This window comes from Pygoscelis adeliae, unplaced genomic scaffold (genome assembly GCF_000699105.1).
Source record: "Pygoscelis adeliae isolate BGI_AS28 unplaced genomic scaffold, ASM69910v1 Scaffold451, whole genome shotgun sequence".
Lineage (NCBI taxonomy): Eukaryota > Metazoa > Chordata > Aves > Sphenisciformes > Spheniscidae > Pygoscelis > Pygoscelis adeliae.
In genome coordinates this window covers 20,034-43,997 of record NW_008824030.1, presented here as the reverse complement: position 1 = coordinate 43,997, position 23,964 = coordinate 20,034, and the positions used below count along the sequence as shown (strand labels likewise).

General features: G+C 37.6%; 1 protein-coding gene across 2 annotated transcripts in view; it reads right to left on the bottom strand.

Moving 5' to 3' along the window:
* CPT1A (carnitine palmitoyltransferase 1A (liver)) overlaps positions 1–22,505 on the bottom strand; it is a 42,539-nt gene extending 20,034 nt beyond the window's left edge. The window contains exons 1-10 of one of the 2 annotated variants that reach the window (XM_009327334.1): positions 22,437–22,505; positions 21,751–21,937; positions 11,342–11,496; positions 10,084–10,223; positions 9,656–9,827; positions 6,274–6,375; positions 5,425–5,562; positions 4,445–4,522; positions 3,660–3,767; positions 2,535–2,622 (exon numbers count right to left, since the gene is read on the bottom strand). In XM_009327334.1, coding sequence (XP_009325609.1) covers positions 2,535–2,622; positions 3,660–3,767; positions 4,445–4,522; positions 5,425–5,562; positions 6,274–6,375; positions 9,656–9,827; positions 10,084–10,223; positions 11,342–11,482 — 967 coding nt within the window. In that variant the 5' untranslated portion in view covers positions 11,483–11,496; positions 21,751–21,937; positions 22,437–22,505. Of the gene's footprint in view, positions 1–2,534; positions 2,623–3,659; positions 3,768–4,444; positions 4,523–5,424; positions 5,563–6,273; positions 6,376–8,718; positions 8,782–9,655; positions 9,828–10,083; positions 10,224–11,341; positions 11,497–21,750; positions 21,938–22,436 lie in introns of those variants that run through there. The other variant, XM_009327343.1, reaches the window with a different exon arrangement.
* Positions 22,506–23,964: the final 1,459 nt, after the last annotated feature.

The window sequence follows — 23,964 nt, the reverse complement described above, 5'->3', positions numbered from 1 at the left end:
AGCTACTCATGAAAAGCTGGGAAAAATGTCTTTATAACTCACTTATCCACATACAGAATGACAAAAGTTGTTTTTCCTTTGGAAGAATAGAAACAATGAAAAACTGAAAAAGTAAAACAGGAAATGTGAAGTACTTAGGAGGAAAATAAGGTAATTTTTGTGATGCTGACTGTACTTTAATTTGAAAGACTTTAAGCAGGAGAAACTGAAGAGAACCATTAAGATGTATTTTAATCATTAACCATTTTAATACATTAAGGATGTATTTTAATCAGGTGTTATGGTTAGAATGGGCTACTTCTACATTTTTGTGCAAAACTCATTTCAGACTAAGAGAACACAAAATCCAAAGTTAAATGCAAATAGTTCATACCTTTTATTTTATTGAGGACCGGGAGGAGGCAAGGGTAGCACTTTCCATACTTGACGTATTCTAAATAACAATGGCTCATACACTACAGTTGTCTAATAGAGATTTTTAAACTTGCTAGTCTACTTAAGCTACTAGTTCATGATCAAGGTAGTCATTGCATCAAGGATATGTTTTTCTCCATTTTGCAGATAAAGGAAGCTGAGGCATAGCTGGGAAATAATTCCTCAATATCTACTAAAGACCAGTAGCAGAACTGAGAGTAAAATCCTTATCTGACACATGCACCTACTGCTTTATCCACTAGCCAATGCCACTTCCCCCCCTTATCCAACTTCATACAGTACAGCAAATGTCAGACCTCCAGCAGGGAAGAGTGGGCACATCCCTGTGTCTGTTTAGAAACTCTATGTTTTTTATTCTGTAGTTGAGTGGGACTAACATGCTCAAATGCAGCTTGAAACATGAGTTACAGATCTCAAAAGAAAGTTAAAAAATATATCGTATCTTCAAGTGACAGTCCATTCCCAATGGAAGTGACTAACCAATAACCCCTTGCATTCCAAATTCCTAGTGATTGTCCTCTGCACTAATCATAACTAATCAGGATAACTCTACCAAATGCTGTATTTCATCATGATGCTGCCACAACAACACAGTGTTGGATAAACATGTGAACTCAGTTCTAAGAGGCTCTTTAGCATATAACCAGATCAGAGAAACCTAGATATAGCTTAAGCTTTTGTAGAAAGCACAACGGAAATTCACTCAAATCTGCTGTGAAATTTTTAGTTTGCTTCTCAAAGAACAAGAAAATGGATAGCAATGTTTTCTTCCACCTGTTGACTACAAGTGTTAGTATTTCTAGATGCAATCTGCCTCCTTTTATGTGACAAAACTCAGGAAAGAGAAAACCAACAACAAAAAAGCCACTTTAATATTAAGATCATAAAAACGAGCTCGAGCCTGGAAAATTTAGGATAAGCTGATGGAGATCTTTGGAGGCTACTTTGGGGAGAAACCCATGATGAACCTTTAGGGATACATTACCGTTAGAAAAATAACACCATATGCAGAAGAATCAGCCTCAAGAGCTTGGATGATGTATTGACCATCAAAAAATATTATATTTTTATGTTGAGATACAACAACAAACAATTTATCAAAGGTTTGCCAATGACTAAAGTGAAATGCTTTTATGTCTATAGGCAGTGTTAATGAATGCATGTAATGACACCATATGTACACCTACAGTGAGAAAGTGTATATGAACTGTCACTTACAGATACATTTTTTTTTCCTGACTGAGCTAACATGATTGCTTGTGATCATGTAAACACATCCTTAGTCTCCCACAATAAGCAGAAGTTGCAGGAACAGACTCAGGTGAAAATGACCCTGCTGTAAGTCAACAGGTACACCCCTCTATTCAACATTAGAATGTGAAAACTTAGTTACTCATAGCTTAGGATAATCAGACAATTGCTGGGAGTTAGGGCAGGGCGGGAACTAACAAAACTCAGAGTATATATTTTCTTAATCTGTTACATAGAAAGTTTGGACACAGTCCTTATTACAGGTGATTTCACTTAGCTGATGTCTTACAGTACATACAAAAGGTCAAGGTTACAGTGGCATTGAAAACCTGGACAGGACTAAGACTGCCTCTAAACCAGGTAAACAACTAGTGTTGAACGTATGTTCATATTGAGAAGAACAGGTTGGGATGCTGTTGTGAATCATAAGCTGAAAGGAAAAAGGGAAAGTCAAGCAAGCAAAAGATTTTAAAATGGTTGAGATAAGAGAACACAACTTTTATAAAGATAAAAACATGGATATCAAAGGATCCTGAAAGAGTAGAATGGAGAAAAGTAAAGGTTATTTATAAATCAAAAACACAGGGCAGACAACAGTTTCTTGAAGTTAGTTTTTAATTTAAGTAAAGGAAGAGACAAAAAAACACTGAAGAAGTTTCATAATCACCCTAAAAGGAAAAACCATCTATGCACTCTATAGCAATTCATTACTTCCTGAGTATCGGAACACAGTATTGGTGTGTTCTTGTGTCTGTCAGATCCTTATCTGGAAAAATGGGATTTTAGCAGAAAATACTCCAAAAACTGAATTCCATTAAGATGTTTATTCCCCGGCTGGCCCTGCTTACCTGATTCCTCTCCTGGGATACGGGAGGTATTAAACATCCGTTCCCACTGAGCTGAGCAGAGTGGAACAGTAGATCCCATCAGAAGAATCTGTGCCGCAAATGTATATTAAAATGTAATTTTGCATATACAATTAGCAAATTAAAAAGGAAAGAAAAAACAGGATCTGGTTAAAGACAGGCTGTAGAACAGTAAGATTTATAATACGTCAACTCAGGTTTGGTTCCCCCCACCCTGTTCATTGTCTTTCCTTGAACTACATGTGGAAGATTCCACTGACATTCCAGTAGCTGTATTTTTCCCACCCCCCTACCAAAAGCTCACCCTTCAGGAGGGATGACTGAAGCCAGCTAGCATCTGAAATCCAAAGAGCTCTCAGTGGCCAGTCTGGATGCAAAATTTATACATGCAGCATGCATTACCCCTTAATTTCTTCTTTTAAAGCTATTGCTGGCTGTGTAGGAACAGAATTTCACATTTCTCGGATTTGTAGTTACATACAACTAATCACATCCCTGCCATGACCTTCAGCAAAACTACTTAATTGTTTCTGCAACATTTGTTCGCTACAACACACAACCACTGGACAGAACAGAAATTCAGAATGAGATTCACCTTGCCTATCTTTGCCACCTAGAAATTAGTGCAGCACAGAATTTTATCATCATCTATACTTACGCTGCCACTGGCCCACTCTTGGCCTCAAGGTCCAGCCCTTTGTCCCAATCACCTCCCCGTGCTTACACTACATGATGCCACAGACTTTTCAGACTTCAGTGGCTCAAAAGTACAATTACATGCTTAGCACATACCAGTAAGTATTCCGTATAACAGATGTTAACATATGCAAGTACAAGCCCCTATTTGTCTTTCAGGCAAATACATACATTAATTTCAAATACTGCAATTAGTTGGCATGACAGAATCCTGTATTTGTGATAGTTGGTAGTTTCTGCCCATGTGCAATTCAAATGATAACCAAGATGTCTGGGAGCACAAATTTAGTTACATCTTACATGTAGTTCTGACAATAAGAAATTCCTCTCCTCTCCCATTCTGAAAACCGATCGACTTCTTACAGACTATGCTGGAAAAAGATCAAAAGCCATTTAAACTGTTATACATACTGGCTTGATTTCTTGTCTATCCAGTTTTTTCCGATAGAGCAGGATGGCATGGATAACATTACCAGCTCTAGCTGCCTGCAGGGTTGTGGGAGATAAATAAAGGAAGTCCTGTAAAGTACATAAGAATCATAAGTTAATGATTACCAGACTAGATTTAAAAAAAAAAAATACTGATAGTACTTCTCATCCACATTCTTAAAGTTTATTCTGGTCAATATAGAAAAGGCTTTAAAACATATGAAGTGCACTAGTGCAGTGAGTTGATGACTTGAAACTTAAATTTCTTCAACAGTCACAATCTCCTTAAACAGCATCAGTCCTAAAACATACATGATAGCTCTTAATCATCCCAGTAGAAAAGACAATGCTACTTAAAACTTGAATCCAAGACTAGAATATTTCCTCTTCTTGCTTTTAATTTTAGGGTCTTTTACAATTTTACTTCCCATATAGACATTTGAGAATATGAGCACACACCTTGTTGAACTGTGTTACCCATGAAGTTTTACATGGAGCTTTTGAAAGATTGCTTGTTGCAGTAAGCACAAAACTGTGTAAGTCATTACTGCATGAGTTTGCCTAAGTGGCAGATGTGCTAAGTTTATTATTAAGATAGCACTGTACTTGAAGACATTGGCTGTAGGTTATACTAGAAGAAAGAAAAACAAAGGTCACATACTCAGTGGCAATGGATTTCTAAACAGAAAGATATAACGAAATAAGATACCTGGCAGAAATTTTACAGTGCTTGTTTGACACGTAAGTTGTTTATAGTATTTACCTACCATTGCAAAATAGTTACTATTAACCATAATCGGTCCGCGTCCTCTAAGGTAGATATATTCTTCCCACCAATCACTAACCTGTAGCAGGAAGGAAAACAAAAGCAGTAAAATCTCGTAATTTCCACAGTTTGTGCCTTCTGTGTTAGTGACTCCACAACACAACATTCCATACAGAAGCAGGAAGAAAACTGCTAGCTTGCTCCCCTACTTAAAAAAGGCAAACAAAAAAACCTAATATGTGTTAAACTTCAGGGAAAACACCAAAAAAGGGGCAAGAGAATTAAATTAAATTCAGCTGTAGCTCTCTGATAAGCTTCTGAAGAAGTCATCACCTTCAGACAATGTTTAAAATGTATCAGATCTCCTCAATGTTTTGCAGCCTTTGCCAGGACACTGTAGCTCAGCTTAGGCTATTGGGTACAGCCAGATGTTTCATAATATTTCAGGAAGGAATTATATTACAGTTCTCACCATGTTGTTGGGGTTTGGGTTTTCTTTTTGGTAAAAAAAAAAGGAAAAAAAGAACCAACACCCTCCCCCCAACCCAAAACAAACTTATTGTTGCAATTCTTTCTCTTCCATATCCTTTAGCTGCTCTATATAGAAAAGTTGTCCTAAATCACTCTTCTAAACTACATGGCTAGCCAGGCCCATTGTTGAGTTATCAAGCTTAACAAGCAAATAAACAGACCTCAAAAGCAATCATAAGAGCAAAAGCTAAATCACCTGCTCCAAAATAACAAACACAAAATGAGGATTCATTCTTTCAAGTTCCATTCACCATACTGTTTGTTTACCAAATCACACAAATTATTTCTGTGCAAATCAGGTGGTCTCTGATGCACTTTACAAAAATATTAGGCAGTTTCAATTGCCTTCTTTCACATTTAAGAAAGAATGAAAGTTAAGCCAAAAAAGGCAACAGGGAACAAATTAAGTTATGTCATTTGAACAATTGAGCCTCCTATTTATCTACTCACATAGTTTGTGGCCCACCAGGATTTTAGCTTCAAATACCACTGAAGCCTTGGTCCCAAATTAAATGCAAAATCTTTGGCAAGACCCTCCATTCTTCTGAATTCTTCATCATCCATAAGTGGCTGAACTGATTCCAGATACTAGAATACAGCACAAGAATCAGCATCAGTATAGTAACTAATACGTAGCTTCTCGCCATTCCTACACAAAGCATTTGAACAGTAGACAAAGATTATCCAGATTCAATTCATAAGGTTATAAATACTATGTTGTTAAAATAAGAATATACACTCTTCTAAACATCTGCCTGCAAACTACAAAAATGAGATCTTTTGCCAGACATTTGTCAGCAAATCACAAGTGGAAGAGGTTACTTTTCTAAAGATACATTTTCCACTCAAAAGGGGAAGATATACTGCTTCTTCAGTATCAGGCAGAAATATTTTTTTTGTCTCTAAAAATTAAACCTTCAGTTTCTGTGACATACTATATACATCTTACTTACACTCTTTGCTATAAGGTTTTGAGTCATAAAACACACATTTATATGTTCAAGCTGTGGAAGATAACAAAACTGGTATGTTTCAAAAGCCCTGGAAATCACACTTCGTTGCATAGTCTTACATCAACAGACATCACATCATCCAATATCAATTACACCAGCTTCAAACTGTCAGCAGTTTCAGTTTGTCACAGCCTTTATTTTAATTTCTATGCAGAAGTTTTAATCCATTACACCATATTAATACCACCATGCAATACTTTTATAAGACATGGCAAAAAAAACCCACAAGGGCATCTAACTATGGATTCAATGTTACTGAAGAAAATGAATTAATGAATGTACACACCCTATTGACTGTGTCTTTAACAGCTGGAACTGGCAATCGTGGTAAAGATGTCTGGAAACTGTATAACATGGGTTTACGTCCTGAGAAGAGTTTTACAAGTGCCTGAAGAAAAAAAAACAAACAAACAAAATACACACATCAAATTATTAGGTTCAACAAAAGAAAAATGACAGAGTAATAAAGTGTAATGTAACCCATAGTTCTTTTCACTGGTAAATTATACTGTACTAAATTTAGCAAACTATCATATTTATCATTGTTTCACAAATCAAAAAGGCACTGACATAAACTAACTTCCTAAAGGTTAAACAACATGTCAGTGGAAGATAAAGACGGTCATAGTCACTCCTGACTTGCCAGACAATCTTCTGGTCACTAGGCAATATTGTTGTTTATGAATGGCACACCCTGATCTCAACAGAAAATAAAGACAGAGTTTCTTAGCACTTCTTTTCTTCATACATTTCCCTCTGTAAAGATTAAAAAAGCAAGTCTACCGGTTGATCTCTTACTATATAGTAGATACTACAAAAACATCTATATTGTGCTTCAAAACGGGAATCATTATCAAGCCTGTCACTCAGCTAAGGATCCTAGATAACTATAGCCACCTTTAAAAATAATAATTATGCTTTGGAATCATGGTTTAATATTTTGCAAAGTTATAGCGCAACATCAATAATAGTATTGATGTTACAGGGAGTTTCTTCAAGCGTGAGTCTATCTCAGGTAGTCTACTGCATGATTTGAACATCCCAAATTGTGCAAGCATGCCAGTGTTATACTCAGTGCTTGTGTTACAAAAAAACCAACAAAACAAAAAAGCCAGAGATGACAGTTCCCATCTTCGCTTCAGGTATTACAGCATCTCCTGTTTTCCATGGGAGACTGAAGACAGAAGCAGCATTTCTGTCTACAACTACTTCTCAGCTGTGACACACACTAGGCTCAAAGTCTAGGCCATGCAACTTCTAGGCTACACATGAAAGGATTTTGACATTATCACCCTATTTCAGCATGAAAGTAAGGTCAATTATTACACCAACAATTCAGTGGAATCTTTATTGTAAAAGTCCAATCTTGGTCCACTATACTATACCACGTATTGTATATAGGCCAATAGACTAAAGACGGAAGAAAACAGAGGATGTCATTTCACTACTAAAATTCCTATAACTTCTCCCTTCTATCCCACCCCAACTGACAAAACTACTTGTTAAAAAGTAGGTTTTCCCCCCCTCTCAATTTCCTTGGTCAGCACAGCTAGAGGAGGTTGTTTTAGGCAGCACAAAACTATTAAGAATGGCAGAGTATTACCACAAAAGACCTCCCTGCAAATGGATCTGTATCAGAGTTGTCAGATACACATGGATGCATCACAGTGATCAGCCCAATGAAATCTAGTTGTGCTTCATGACAAGATAAATTTGAATACAGGTGAGGAAAAAAAACACTCAGCTTTTCATAAGAAAATCTAATTCCACACTTGAAGACAATTTTATTCCAGAACTCTTAAACCAGGAAAGGCTGAATTTATCTTCAGAGAGTACCTGCTCAACTGACAAAAACAGCAAACACATTTCACAGTATTTACCTCTTAAGTAAACTTGTAGTAGAGAATTTATAAGAGTTTGAGACCATTAAAGTGATCTGAAAGACATGCATACTTAATTACATCTCTAATTTCATATGCAGACACAGCAAATAATCTCATTCTAGCATGCGTTGCATCTGTTCACAGATTATTATTATTTTTTAACATATTTTTTAAAACTGCAACTAATACTTGGATTTTTCCCCTAATCCTGGTACAGGAAATTTGACTTTAGAAGATGAAATATGTTCATTAAAAGTGCCATCAGTCTTCCAACCAGCCTGAAAATCAGTCACTTTGTACTGTGACTGAAATCAGAGCTCAGGTTTTTGATCTGCATGACTATCTGAACAGAAGACAGTATATTCACGATAGTATTTTTCATGCTGATTAACAGCATGAAAAATAGCTAAGAAAAAAAACCAAACCAACACAACATGAAAACCCCTCCAGAAAATTACACAATATTAAAGGATAATAAAAATCCAGAAAACTACGGTAGTTGGTACTGTTTTACTAGGGAAAACAGTCTTCTCTTTTGTTGGGACTAGCTGAAGAAGGAATAAGGTATTAAAGTAGAGCTTCATATTAAGTATAGATGAGATATTGTTGGGCATACACCTTTATAGTGTTCTATATTTTAAAACGTGTAATACACAACAAAATACATATGCAACATATATAATAGACAAAAATTTATAAATACAATACACAAAGCATGGTAAGTAGCATTACAGTTCATACTGTTTAAGGTTGATAAGGCAATATTAACAACTTTAAAATATCCATCTGGTAGGACATGCTGAACACCCAGACAGCTACAGCTTCAAGCAATTCACAGAAAGCCTTACCATTCAGAGCCTGTACTGTACAAATTCGAGTCATGAGGCTCCTGATACTGCTTCCAGGAGAAACTATCAATTAGAAATTTCATTTGTAACAGATGAACATTAAATTCTATTTTAGTGTACCATTCTGGATACCTGTTCTTGAACATATTTCATAATAAATCATGACACGTTGTTAGTCTAACACACATCAGTTAATTTTTGAGGCTGCAGAGACTAATTTTATCATAGTAGGGCACTTAAGTTATTTCTATAACAATACTGGTGAAAGTGAGTTGAAACAACCAAGTCCAAGTAACAAAAACCCACTTCATCTCTTGGAGCACCTATATGTACATTTCCTCACTTTATACCTATCACATCCTTTAAGGATCCTTTTCCAAAGCACCACAATAATCAACAGGAGCCAGATCAGTCTCATCTTATCCTTATGTGAAAACAAGCTACCTACCTTACACTTTTTCTCCAACCCATTTTGGAGGCATACCACTAAATCAATTGAAAGGACATTCAATATTATTTTCTTCAAGCATAAGATTAATTTTAGAATGGATGACTAGGAACCCTAAACATTTCAACAACAAATTAGGGTAGCACTTTCTGGGGAGGACAAGATTCTTTGGTGCTGCAGCCCAAGTTCTTTAAGCTGTACTTGCACATAGAGAAAAAGTAGGTATTTGAGTCATACAGTCCCAAGGTGTTGGCAAATTTAGAAGTTATTCTTGAAGTGTTTACTCTTCCTTCTACAAGGCCATCCTGAATAGTTTAATTATAGCATCAGAAGGATGACAGTAATTAGTAGAAATATCTACCTAACAGCCTCCTGTCCCATGACACAGAAAAAACAAGCAAGGAAAAACCTACGAAATTTTCTCTTTTAGCGCTTTGAATACAGATCAGATAGAGGTTAAGATGAAACAGGAAGCTGATATATCCTTACCATCCAAAACTTGGTGCCTGCAGAAAGTTTGCCATGTTCAGCGAACATCCAACCATGATAGGAAAGCAGCATTTTTAGAGAGTAGCGCATTGTGACAATAAGGGCAACCCAAAGCCCTGTGCCAAAAAGGATTCCACTCACGATGTTCTGTGTTTGGTTTGACATATAGCCACTATTTAAAACAAAAGCCAGCATATGCCAGTTAATGTCACTTTAAGTTCTAAAGAGAACCTAATATTGCAAACCTAAGCCTAATGGTACTACAGGCAGGCATTACACAAGCTTCATGCCTGTTTAGCCCTTTTTCACAAAATCCTTTCCAAAAACCCTCTCATGCAACAAGATCAAAGGCCACAGAAGCTGCCAAATGTGCTTCTCAAATACTCAGAAAACAACGTAGTAATACAGTAACTTTTCAGTCTACTTACGTTGTATCAAGCGTTCGGTTGATTTTAGCTATTATTCCTAAAGAAGGATCAATTTTGGCATACATTGTTGACATCACACCCACAACTACAATAAGCCAGCTAGATGGGCTAGCAGGATAAACGCCAGTGATAATTCCATTCTGGAAAGAAAAGCCTTCACATAATTTTTTCATACCAAAGTGGTTGACTTCATATTACCATGGAAAGAAACAAAAATCAACACATTTAAGTCATTTAGTTTTAAACAAGAAGTTAAGATTATACAACATTTTCTTACGTATGCTTAACTCAGGAGGAGGGAATGGATTTAGTTAAGTTTTGCTCCTATGGAAAATTGTTACAACGATATCAAGAATTAAAAGAACTTTTAAGTTCTTTTGTAGACAACACGGATCCTGCTGTAAGTCTTACTAAAAATACTGAAATTACCAAACAACTTTGGAACAAATGACACTTCAATAATTCCCACTTACACCGAGTTAGGCCTCTCTAAATGAATACATTGCAAAAATATTCTACTGAACAAGACACTGAAAACTGGAATCAAGTTTTTTTTTTTTATCATTTAAACAGTCCTTCACATAGCTTTATAAGAAGATTTTATTAAGACTACTGTTAAAAATATGTTTTTGAAAGAGATGTTGAAGATAGCTTATCTAGTTTGCTACTAATAAAATACTTACCATTTATGATCCCATGAACAAAACAATAAACTCACAACAATCTATATAAATTTGATCAGAATACCTCATCAGAAACATTACTACTTAGCGTAACTTGTACAAGATAGATGTTCAGGTAATTTTTTTGAAAACAGCAAACATTCTCTTTAATTTGAAAATTTAATTGTGGTAAAGAATACATACAATCAAGAGTATAGTTTTGTACCTCTAAGAGATACGACACTAAAAATCACAACTAGTTATATTTCTGACTTACGCTAAAAGATTACATAATTACATGATGTATTATGAAGAGAATGAAGTAAATTAAAGCTATTGTTAATTTCTACATCTATTTCATCTTGCTTCCATAGAATAAATCAAAAAGATATACCCTTTCAGTCTTTACAGCATCACCCAGTGCTACCTTCTTTAGCATCCCTTGTCTTAACTAAAACCCACACAAATCTTTCACAATAAGGAACTTTATTTGCCATAAAGGCAAAAAAATTAAGTTTTGCCTAAACAAAACCTAAATAAATCTATAAAACATTAAATAATCCTCAAGTTTGGTGGACTTGACTAATATAAAATACCTTGAATCTGATGAACTTTTTCTTCCATGAATGGACACCAGATAGGTAAATTTGTTTGAGTGCCTCATGGCTCATTCGCAGGTCAATCCCATCTGGAGTTACTGTAAATTGAAAAGCTACTGCTTGATGAGCTTCTGCCATTTTCAGAGAGAGTTCTGTCAAAATGCAAAGTTAAAAAAATTATTTCCTTTTTGTTCAAAGGAACTAGGAGCTAGTCCATTTCTAGCAAGATATTTTCTACACAGTAATTTTGGGAAATATTTCGAAGTATGCAGAATTTACATACAGTACTTGCCTCTTCCTTACAGGCTACGCTTGCACTTCAGTCTGAGCGTCCAGTATGTTAATTAAGGTACCTCTAACCACAACAGCTGAAAATGGATGCAAAACATTCATGTAACTTAGGCCTTTTGGCAGGATTGCAGCAAGCTGAATATCGTGCATACATGCAATATACAAAAATTCAGAGCAGAGCAGAAAATTAAAGCCATAATATTTAGAAGAAGCGTATCACAGGTACATAGCATCTCACTCTATACTAATAAAGGAGATTCAGAATTTTTTTTTTATCATTTTGAAACAAAAGGTATTTCAAGTCTTCACCTCAGCTAGCAAAACAAAGCTGCTTCTGGCCATATCTTCCTCTGAATTTTTTTTCATATCTTAATTTCAAGCTGATTAGTCACAGCAATAAGATATTTCTGTGGCTCTGAGTTCTGACTGGCAAATAAGTGCAAAATCAAAACTATGCAGAGTTGAGGAAACCAAATCACAACTGTCAGAAAAATGACCTTCACATAAACAAATCTGAAATTAAGAGGAAATTTAATTGAACACAGCTCAGTTTAACTACCCAAACAAATATCAACAACGGTCCCAATACAGACAAAAGACCATCATAATGGGCAGGCATAACAGGCTCAAATAAAAACCACTTGTTTAAAAGTGGTTTTAGTTTAAAGTTAAAAGAGAAATGTAACTGTGATTCTGTTTACATATTTATGCCTCAACTCTGTCTGAGGATAAAGCCAATTTGAATTGAACTGTATGCTCTTATTTACCAGCTCATCTTCATAGCTCCTTTCTTTCCGTAACCAGCTTTTCTACATAAATATCCTGGAAGTTATCCCTACTCAACATTAATTCAGAGTAATGTTGTTTAAGCACTTACAATCAGAACACAGATTTTTGCAGACAGGCTCTATGTATAACATTGAAATGGTCCAAAATACATGTTCCTGAGGAGACCATTGTGATTCCAAAGTCTTTTGTCCGCATTCATTTATTAGCTTACCAAAACTTCTGTGCATAATCCTAAAAACAACATCCTCTTAGAAGTATGGCAAAAAGGTAGAGGAATCCTTAATCCCATCCGTAGGTCAGGATTCAAGGGCAAGTTTTAATTTCACATTTTTACTGGTACAAAACATGACATTATCAATACCAAGTGTTTTAAGGTGGCACTGACATTTCTATTTAAGCAAAATCAAAAGAAAGTACAACTACTTCATGCCTTTTGAATCCTAAAGGCTGAAATTTATATTTCCTTTGCAAACCTGAAGCTTAGACTTTGTAATTAAACTTAAATTCTGGTAGACATTCATCCCCTGTTGAACAGCGTAACAGCATGTGAGGACTAACCAGTGCAGTTTAGCCGGGCACTTCAAAAGCAGTTTATTATGACTGTGGTGCTGCTCCTCTACTCTGTAAATATTCTACTATGTCGAAGTCATCTGGAGCACAAAGAAGGGGTGCAAAGGTGTATGACTAGACAACTAGGGAATGTAAGCACTGGGAATGCTGCAGTAATAGTAGGCTTAGGAAATAAATACACAATATAGGAAAAGAAGGAGCATTAAGCAGAGATGAACAAGATAAGTGCTGTTGCGCACCATCTAGTAAGGTTGCTAACCTTAGTAGTAGTGACTGTTTGCAATATTTAAAGTGCCTATCCCTAGACCAGCCTGCAATGATCTACCTCTGCAATACAACTACTCCTACAGTGGCTGACGGTAATTCACAGATCTCCCAAATCCATCAGCCACTGCTTAAGTTTCAGAGGCTGAGTCCTGGGTGAATCAGGCTTCTGGGTTTCCACAAGGGTAGCTGAAGCTCACATTGTCATACAGATAGTATGCAATTTGATCTATGCATGTACAGTGTCTGATTAGGACAAAGAAACCAAATCAGCTTTGAACTCCAGTTTCAAAACCTTTAAGACAAGCCCTGTATGCCCTAGTAACAACTGCAATTTGTAGTACTTAATGACTCCGTCACTAACAACTGCTTATTCATAGAGGCCTTGCTGTAGACAAGTATCAGGAAGTCAAAGTCAACTGTCCCTTTAAATTGTGCATCACCAGGTCAACGTCGAGACCAAAACTGCAAGAAAGCAATAAAACAGAGACAGGCAGCAGTAATACATGGTATATCCTGGACTCAACAGGGTTTGCAAAAGGGGAAAGCACTCAAAGTTAAGAATTCATCATATGTTTAGCAGTACTGTTAGGAGTGGGATTAAAAAAAACCAAAAACACCACCACCACAACTATATCCCCATATGGAGAACCAGGTACCTGGATTTGTTTCAAGAAGGGCCAAGAGGTTCTCCAGTTCACTCATGCAATTTTGTATTCTGGAATACCAATGTCTTAAGTACCAGATCAACTAGTTTCTATTACCCTTCAACTCCCCTGTGACTTAGCCTGGGAATTTGTAACTATCCTCCTCTCTGTTTCTGAAGAGAAAGAATTTCAGGAACCGATCCCTTTTTAGGCACATATATTTCTACTGTCCAAGGCAGAAAAAGATTATAAATAGTATTAATCATAAACAGTCAACCCAATATTTTAATGAATTAAAACTTAGCACGATCATAAAATTAAATAAGCTTCAATAAGGAAAACATTCCTTATTCCAAAATGAAGAAATATTAATCCAGCAAGAATTAATACTGGACCAAGTAAACAAGCCCTGAAAACAAAGACAAGTCTAGTTCTAGGACTGTATTACTTGACCCTAAGATGTGAAACAATCAAATAGCTTGTTTCTTTTCATATCCTTTTCCTTTACTTAAGAAAACTGTAAGCCTTTAAGACTATTCTGAATTATGATGGCTGAACACCAAAGACTTCCTGAAGTCCCTTTCTTTGAACACTGATTTTCCTCCTTAAAGGCCAATTTAATCATAAGCTGCTGTACACTTCCCCTCCTTTGCATTCCTCTGCTGTCACGTGCTTGCTAGAAAAGTAGGTAAAAGGGCACAGGAGCTTGCGTTAGACTTATAAACTTGACTTGCCAATGTTAGTAAGGCAGCACCCACATCAATCAGCTAACTAACACTGAAACAATAACTTCTTCTAACTCCAGGCATTTTGGTCAGCAAAATATTTCTGTACAGCATATACTAATTAACCTCACTCCCAACAGAGAGCCATAAACAACAGCTTTTGACTTTCTTAGGAGTTTGGCCAAGTCTTACTTAAAGGGGAAAAAAAGAGCACAATAATTTCTAGAAGTAACCTGAAATGGCCGTTTTCATTCCTTTCAGCGTTCTCTCATAATATTAATATATCTTAAAAAGCACACTTGCCCCTTAAAACTTGGTTTCTCCCCCCCCGCCCCTTCCTTTTAATTAAAGAAGAAAGCTGCGTGTTCCTTGCTCTTTTCTGGTTTTACTTCAATTCAAACATGCTGTAACAGCTGCAGATGTTTCTCCTCTTCCCTTCTCATACCTCTGCTTGAGCCAATCAAAACTTACCACTTTTTTTCTTCCATTGTTATAACCAAGTACTGCTAGGTTGGATGTCACTTTTAAGTCAAGAAAACACATAGCACGCTAGAAGGCCTAGGCCCTGACAGACCTGATGGTCTGAAAAACTATGCTGCTATGCCCACTATGCATAAAGCCTCCTCAGACTGTTATTTTTGCAGTTTCAGGATATTTGCACTATGAAGACATGAATTTAACTTACAGACTGCTCACAGACCTTATGATTTCAGGTTACAGACACTGAACGGTCAACTCTGTATTAGGGCTTACATGTTCCTACAGCCACAGAAGGAGATGAGGGCCTCAGCTCTAGAAAATCTGAAGCTAAAAGAGATCCCATGTGCAGGATGCTTCCATTTAGTCAGGCATGCAAGAAGTCACTTGTGGTTGGTAATGTCTCTCTGAAGCACATAACACAGAGCACAATGTCTAAAAGACAGTGAAAGAATTACCATGTGCACCTTAAAAAGCATCAAGCCACAATACAAAAGTTAAATGTATTACAGTGCATTGCACAAAACAAAGTATTAATTCCTGAAGTAGTTACTTTTGGAAATGCTACTGAGTATGAACCTTTCTATGTTTCTGTAGATTTCATAAGCTTTATATGGATAAAATGATAGTGCTAAAAAAAGTAAAGTCACCACCTCTGCCTCACAAAAAGCAGCTCCTCTGCTTTAAGGGGATATCCATGTCAACTCATCTCAGAACTCAGCCACTTGCTTCCCATACATACATTGCTTGGCTCATGCAATCCATTCTTTTCCCCATTTCCTATTCCTCTTGGAGTAGAGAAAACCCTGCCATTTCTCCTTGGCAGGAGTCCAAACATCCACTGGAAAGAGCTGTGTTACTTAAATATAGTTTTCACATCTACAGCTCCTTTTCATGCAAAGGAAGCAAGTTAACAAATGCAAAGGAAAACTGGAGTGAAGTCTTATTCACATGACCCAGAATAGCTAAAAGCTTGGTGAAAAACTTAATTGTACGACTCTCATTTGCAAGCTACCTCAACAATTTAGTTTGAGGTTCTCCTCACAGATTTTTGACATCTATTTATAGATTAGCTTTTATATACAGGGCATACACCTGTCAGTAACCAAACTAGGCTCACAAAACAATTCTGCTTTGACGATCAAAGGTTGACAGTTTTCTTGGAAAAGCAGTGACTGACACATACAGTTTCTCCGAGAACACTGCTAAGTACCACCCCACACAGGCTTCATACTGTTAGAACCCTCAAATTGACATCTTTGGTACCCAAGCCACAGGCTGTTCATAGATGGTAGGCAGACTTACAGCATTACATGTCCCTGTGCTAAGAGCTAGAACATGCTGCATCTTGAAGCATGATGGCAGTTCTGAATTCAGAAGCACCTGGAAGCCCTCATAACTTCATGCAGATGCAAGGTACCACCAATAAAGCAATGAGAAGCATCTTATCACATAGGTAGTGTCTTCTGACTTCTGCCAAGTTCCTACTAGCAAGCTTAAAAGTAAAAAAAAAAACAAACCAAAACAAAAAACCCCCCACCAAACAAAAGCCAAAAACCAGAAACCTGACCTTGAATAATTCTTCACTCCTTTCTTAAAATAAACTTACAACTTCAAAATCTAGCTTAGCACTCAGGTTTCACATAGGAATAGAGACTGGTGAGGAGAAAAGAGTGTTACTAAATCACTTACAATTACGTTGTTTAAGGAAGTTTTCGAGATGGGAAGTGGAGAGAGAGATCAGTTGAAAGTACATTAAACCCAAGTTTAGTTAGGAAACATACTTAGAACTATATTAAGATTTCAATTTAAAGCTAGACACCTTGAACTCAGAAGGTGTTGGGAAACAAGCAAGTACCCCAATGTCTTTGTCCTCAAAACAGTTTATTTCAAAGAGGACACATACAGTTTCTCCGAGAACACTGCTAAGTACCACCCCACACAGGCTTCATACTGTTAGAACCCTCAAATTGACATCTTTGGTACCCAAGCCACAGGCTGTTCATAGATGGTAGGCAGACTTACAGCATTACATGTCCCTGTGCTAAGAGCTAGAACATGCTGCATCTTGAAGCATGATGGCAGTTCTGAATTCAGAAGCACCTGGAAGCCCTCATAACTTCATGCAGATGCAAGGTACCACCAATAAAGCAATGAGAAGCATCTTATCACATAGGTAGTGTCTTCTGACTTCTGCCAAGTTCCTACTAGCAAGCTTAAAAGTAAAAAAAAAAACAAACCAAAACAAAAAACCCCCCACCAAACAAAAGCCAAAAACCAGAAACCTGACCTTGAATAATTCTTCACTCCTTTCTTAAAATAAACTTACAACTTCAAAATCTAGCTTAGCACTCAGGTTTCACATAGGAATAGAGACTGGTGAGGAGAAAAGAGTGTTACTAAATCACTTACAATTACGTTGTTTAAGGAAGTTTTCGAGATGGGAAGTGGAGAGAGAGATCAGTTGAAAGTACATTAAACCCAAGTTTAGTTAGGAAACATACTTAGAACTATATTAAGATTTCAATTTAAAGCTAGACACCTTGAACTCAGAAGGTGTTGGGAAACAAGCAAGTACCCCAATGTCTTTGTCCTCAAAACAGTTTATTTCAAAGAGAAAAGGGGGGGAGATTCCATTTCTATCAACATACAAAGCAATAGGAGTTACTGTTTGAATGTTACAAGCAGCCATACAGAACAGGACAAAAATTCTGGAGCTCTCACAAGTTCTCTTAAAAGACTTAAACTCTGAAACTTGCGAAAACATTGAAGAAGTTTTATCCAGTATTTTGTTGTCCACACATTAGATCTCCCTTCAGGAGATGAGCTTGCTACAGCTTTTGGAAGAAAACCGACATCCAAAAAGTTTCATTTGTATGTTCATTTGTTAACATATTTTGACACTTTAGGATAGATCACTGAATTCCAAGAGTCTGAGGACAGATTTAATGAAATTGGAGCCAGTATTAAAACACTAGAACACCAGTGCTATGTTTGTGCTGAGACAGATCAAGTATTTTCTCTCAACTGTTTAAGCTATTACTATAGAAATTTGCATTTTCTACTCTCCTAGAAAGCCATTTGAATGCATTTTGTTCTATACAAACCAATGAATAATTGTTTATGCTCAAATCCATTGATTTCATACCAGATACTAGACTAAAAGCAAGAGAATTCCAAACACTGAGATGTCCATCCTGGTCTCTTTGTGCATTATTCCAAATTTCTCTTCAGACTTCTGTTATTGATGCTCCTGTCAGTCCAAGCCTTCAGTACCACCTACACAAAGTAATTCAGACTACCCTATGGCAGCTGACTTTGCCTAGGTAGTGTGCTTGCAATGAAATGATATGTAGTGAAGTACAACAAAGCCAGTGCCAACATCCTAAAATAACTTGCTAGCATGTTAGTTTACTTCCACCCTTTGCCACCAACTACAGTTTAAAGGCAACACTGATCATCTATACAGCCATCCCAGAAGTGGATGCAATCTATGGATAATGACGGTTGCTTGAGTTTTTTGGTTTTGTTGAAAAAGACTAATGCAAACAAGGTTCTCCAAACCAAAAAGTGTACCAAATACTTACATCAAGCAGCAGGATCCCTTCTTACACAAATGTAAAGGATTAGAGTCTTCCAAAAAACATTTTATAAGTGTAGTTGTCTTTGTTACATTCATCAAGTATGTCTTCACCTGTCTGAATTATGCAGAGGTTCTGAAGTCTATCAATTTGACACCCTTCCAGATGTTTGATGCAAAAGTAGTAGCTGTCAAACCTATTTAAAACGTTGAAGACAGAGAAAAACAAAGAAAAGAAAGAACCAAACTGCAGATGGATTTACAAGCAGAGGGACTGAAACTGGGAGTAGTGGCTGATAGACCAGAGGATTTCACTACCATCCAGATGGACCTTAACAAGCTGGAGAAATGGGCAGGCTGAAACCTTATTAAGCTCAACAAAGAGAACTGCGAAGTCCTGCACCTGGGGAGGAGTAACCCCATACACTACTACACGCTGGAGACTGACTGGCTGGAAAGCAACTTTGCAGCAAGTTGCACACAAGCCAGCAAGGTGCCCTTGCAGCAAAGGCGGCTAACAGAATCCTGGGGTGCATTAGGAGGAGCGTTACCACCACGAGGTTGACGGAGGTGACTCTTCCCTTCTACTCAGTGCTGGTGAAGCCCCATCTCAAACACCGTGTCCAGTTCTGGGCTCTCCAGTAAAAGAGAGAAATGAAACTACTGGAGAGAGTCCAGTGAAGAGCCACTAAGAGGATTAAAGGCTTGAAGCATCAATCCTATTTTTTTATACAGTTTTAACTGTATACCTAGCAGAGATGCTTTATGAAATTTAATGTAGGAGTTTTTATAATAGATCTGCTTCAAAAAATAAACTTGCTTTAGAACACTAAGGCCTGAACAAGAAATCCTGTGCTTCAATTGCTTTAAATGAACAGCACACCTTGGAAGTCAAATTGGTAGTAGCAGTCAAACATTCAAAAAGAGCAAGTTTTCTGCAACTGACAAAAATGTACTATTAGTTTGGAGGATAAAAGAAGCTGGATTTTGCAGTAGAATTTTTACAGAGATTTTTGCATGAACTGTTCGACAATGGTTCATCTGAATTTTTCAACATTATTTCAGTAACTTTGCCCTCACTAAAAAGCACCAGTGTGTCATTATACAAGGTTTTTAAATGTATGTTGGTATTCTAAACACCGCTACATTGTCCAATGAAAGTCTGCTAGTCTTAAGGCAGCAGGTAGATTTCTGGAGCTGACCTTAAGTGCCATGTATACTGCAGTGATACAGTGGGAAACAGTACAAACTTCTAACAAAAATAAGCCCTTGGCATTTAATGTTACATGTATATAACTATCTAGAGAAAACACTGACTGTTCCTATCAAATTAAGAAAGCCTGTATTATCAATAATGAAACCAATGTGACTTCAGTAAAGAGTTTTCATGGAATTTGCTATAAACACAATAGTTTCAGACACTAAAGTATATGCCGTACAGCAGCATCCAGCACCGACTCTGTAACTTGAAGTCCATTCTGCTTTTACGTGAGTGTCTGCCTCCCCACCACTATCTGACATAAATACCAAAATTCTGCCCTAGTGATAGAGGGTTGATTAAATAAGGCAGCTAACCAAAGAATGCCAACAGGATGCCAAAAATGCTTTTACTCATGTGCATCTGGTGCTTCTTTGATGCACATTTGAACAAAGTTAAAACTAAAGCTAAAGAAAAAAGCATTCAGTTTAACAGAAATTCAGTTTAACAGAAATCCAAACAAATACCAGTCGTCTAGAGTTTTATGCCTTTCAAAGGAAATTCAGGTTTTGATCTATAAAATCTTCAGTAAACTGTATAAAATACACAGCTCAAACATTTAAACATACGACCAAAAAGACTGTCTAGTCTCTTTTGTATCTGTTTCTTGGATATTCTACTAGTTAATGCCACTTTCTTACAGTGTATACTACATTTCTGCAGAAAGGTAACAAGATATCAAAGCCTCAGAAGGAGTAGAGAGCTTATTCATAGTTCATGTGATATTCCACAAGGCACTGACTTCTGAACTTACTATAAAGATTAACCAGATACTTCTATTTCTAAATAGCTTCCTTGCATACTAACCTTCAATAATATCTAATCATGCTTCAGCATATAAAAACTGATGCTGCTCTCAAGTCTTACCAACCTACCTTACAATGATTAATCATATTCTACAGACACAAAATCATTAAGAGAAATCCAAGAGCAGTGAAGCCAAATAATTTCTGTGCAATAAATAGTCACATGGATTAAATTCACTCAACAGGGCTTCTCAGGTGAACCTAATTACTATGGCATAGAACTAAAACAGAAACCAAAGAATCACTCTCCTTTAAAACTTGAATTAACATGGCATTAATTAGCATTTGATCTGACAAAAACAAAGTTAAACTGACAGGTTCTCTCATGCCACTTGAGTTGTGACTGACACATACTAAAACCATTTTAAGCTTCCTAAAAGATGAATCTGTTGTTTATGCGGCAGTTCTCTTTCATAGGGTCCCCAAAGTAAAATTATACTATGCCATGACTGAAGTGGCTTAAGTCACTTGCAAAGAGACAGATGCCTCTCCTCCAAAAGCCATCATTTCACATGTAAATTTCAAGTTCTCATCTTTGGTTATTGCTAATCATCGGCTCCAATCCTTCCCCACCCTCACCTACAGCTGACAGCTGTGGTCCCTTGGAATTGCAAATGTCTTAAAGGATTTCTCACATCTAAAAAATGAACAAATGCTGTGGTTCAAGCCAAGGTGGAGAACTGAATACATGTATTTGCCCAGGTACAGCAACACTGGGACCTACTGCAAACCTCACCCACAGCACAGTTTGAAATCAGAACAGCTAAGGAGTCTGCAGTAACTTGCTGTCCCACTGACAAACCTATCAGCTTGTGTCCTGTCCTCAGCAGTTTTCCAAGATCACCTGTGGGTGAATATTAGCTACCCTCTGCAGGCATCTCCTTTGGAGTCTTGGGCCAATTTCTTTATCCCCTTCCCAAGTGGTAAACTGGAGCAACAGGCATATATGGAAGGGAAGAGATAATAACAAACAGACCAATGAATGAAACGTAAGCATACCTGAACAGCTGTCTTCCTTAAAAATGAACTTGAGATCTATTTGTCACACAGAAATCTTCTGTCCCACAAGCTCACTGCAGCTGGGATCTTGAATAGGTTAGGACACACTGAGAGGCAGATTCATTCCAATGCTGCTAGCTCCTAATAGACATTACACTACAGCAATGGCAAACAGTCAGTTGTAGCTCTGAAATAGAAAGTCAAGAAAAACAGTTTGAGCTTTGATTCACACACAGCTTTCAACTGCTCAGAGGGACTGGATCAGACTGGAACCATTTTAGAAAAACTGGCAATGGAGAGAACAGTCACAAACAGCAGTTCTGAAACACTGTCTTCCATTACACTCGATGAATGTATTATCTGGATTGATCTGTCTTCATTTAACAGGTCTGAGACGGTGAGGAACTGTGGAGTGAAAGAAAGTTCATCTGCTACACACTCAGTCATTTCTGAGGGCTCAAACTAGTGATCGCTAGCTACTGTGATAAGCAAGGTGATCTCAGAGGCTAGACTCCATGCTAGTTTCAGCTTTCAGTTTAAGACATCCAAGTGTTTGCCTGCAGGCTTTAAACTCCCATTTCAGTCAACACAGATGCTATCAAGATTTCTTGGAGAGATGTTCACAGAACACCGTTTTCACTGGCAATTCCAGGAGAAAAACCACAGACAGTAAGTTGTCTTCTCACCTGATCAGACTGGAGACAATCAGGCAAAGAAGTAGAGGAGACTGGCTACAGCAGACAATGTGTTAATTACTAGGCTAACACTACGGAATATTAATCTCTACAGTTTCTGGATCATATGGCCTCTCTCCTCTTCCCGAATACCATGTTCCTGTAAAAGATGGTTCCAAAATGTACGCTTCAACAACAACAAAAAAACACCCCAACACTGACATAGTCCACAACTGTAATCAAAACAGAAACTTTTACAACTGTCATATTATTTAAGTTTTTTTCTCCCTATACAAAGTAGGACATACTATACTGTTCCTAGACCATTTAGATTATTCTAGTCTCTATTGCAATACATGTTATATTGTACACATCCCAGCAAGGTACCTCCTCTGACCTAGAAATTCAGAATAATCTTGCTGAGTAAGAGCTAAGCATACAAAACTAAAACACTGCACAGTTACTATACCGTGCAGAAACCTCCCCCACCCCCAAAAAACTAGGCTCTAGGATCTGGGTATTTCTTTTTAATACTGCTATAAAAGGCATACCTAGGCATTTAGATTATACAAGTTTTATCCCTTCTCTCTCCCTTTGCACTCATGAGCTTCCATGCTCATGCAGTAGAAGATTATCTTCTCTGTAACAACAAATATTTCTGGAATGGCAGGACTTTTACAAGACATGCAAGATGTCACATTTTAGGACTTTGGAAATCCTGGAAGATGGACAACAACGTTTGGTGACCAAAGGCAAACTGAATGGATTGCTCTCACAGTGGTTCAATGACCATTTACTGTACAAGGTTGAAAGACCTGAATAAGGCCTTTCAGCCTGTATAAGGTTGAAAGACTGAAGAACGAGTTCCAAACATTTTACAAATATTTAAATTGACGATTCAAATTAAAGTTTATCCAGACTTGGAAAAAGAGTGATGCTTTTTAGTCATTTGCATCTTGTTTTTCTGAACATGTGGAGTTCAGGACTATGACACAGCATGCTGCAGGACAAATATTCCAAAGGTTTTGGAATATTAAAAAAAATACACTTTTTTTTGTTCTTTTGGGTTGGTTGGTTGGTTTTTAAATACAAGCATTCACTTAAGTCACCTTTTACCCAAGATTTTCCAAAACCAGTCATGCTCGGGATTCAACATTCCAACTATCCCTGCATACAGCGAACAGAAACATCCTCCCTGCCAAGCGCACATCTAACCGCCGATCGCTCCAGAACTTGCATTTGTTTTTATTTGCTCCGGAGCGTGCTCTGCTCCGTATCCTCTCTCCACGATTTCCACCCTAGAACGTGGGGAGTTGCCGCGTCAGCTCCAGCTCCGCGGGGAGGCCTCTGCGGGGCGCGCCCCCTCCCCCCGGAGCCCCTCCCCTCTCCGGGCCTGCTCACGTGATCACTCCCGAGAAGTGGGTGAAAGGTCGCGCCGCCGCAGCGCCGCGCAGGCCAACAACAGCCGAGCCTGCGGTGGGGGCAGCCCCGCCCCGGGCTACCGGCACCCCCAACCGCTCCAGGCTTTTCTACGCGGGCC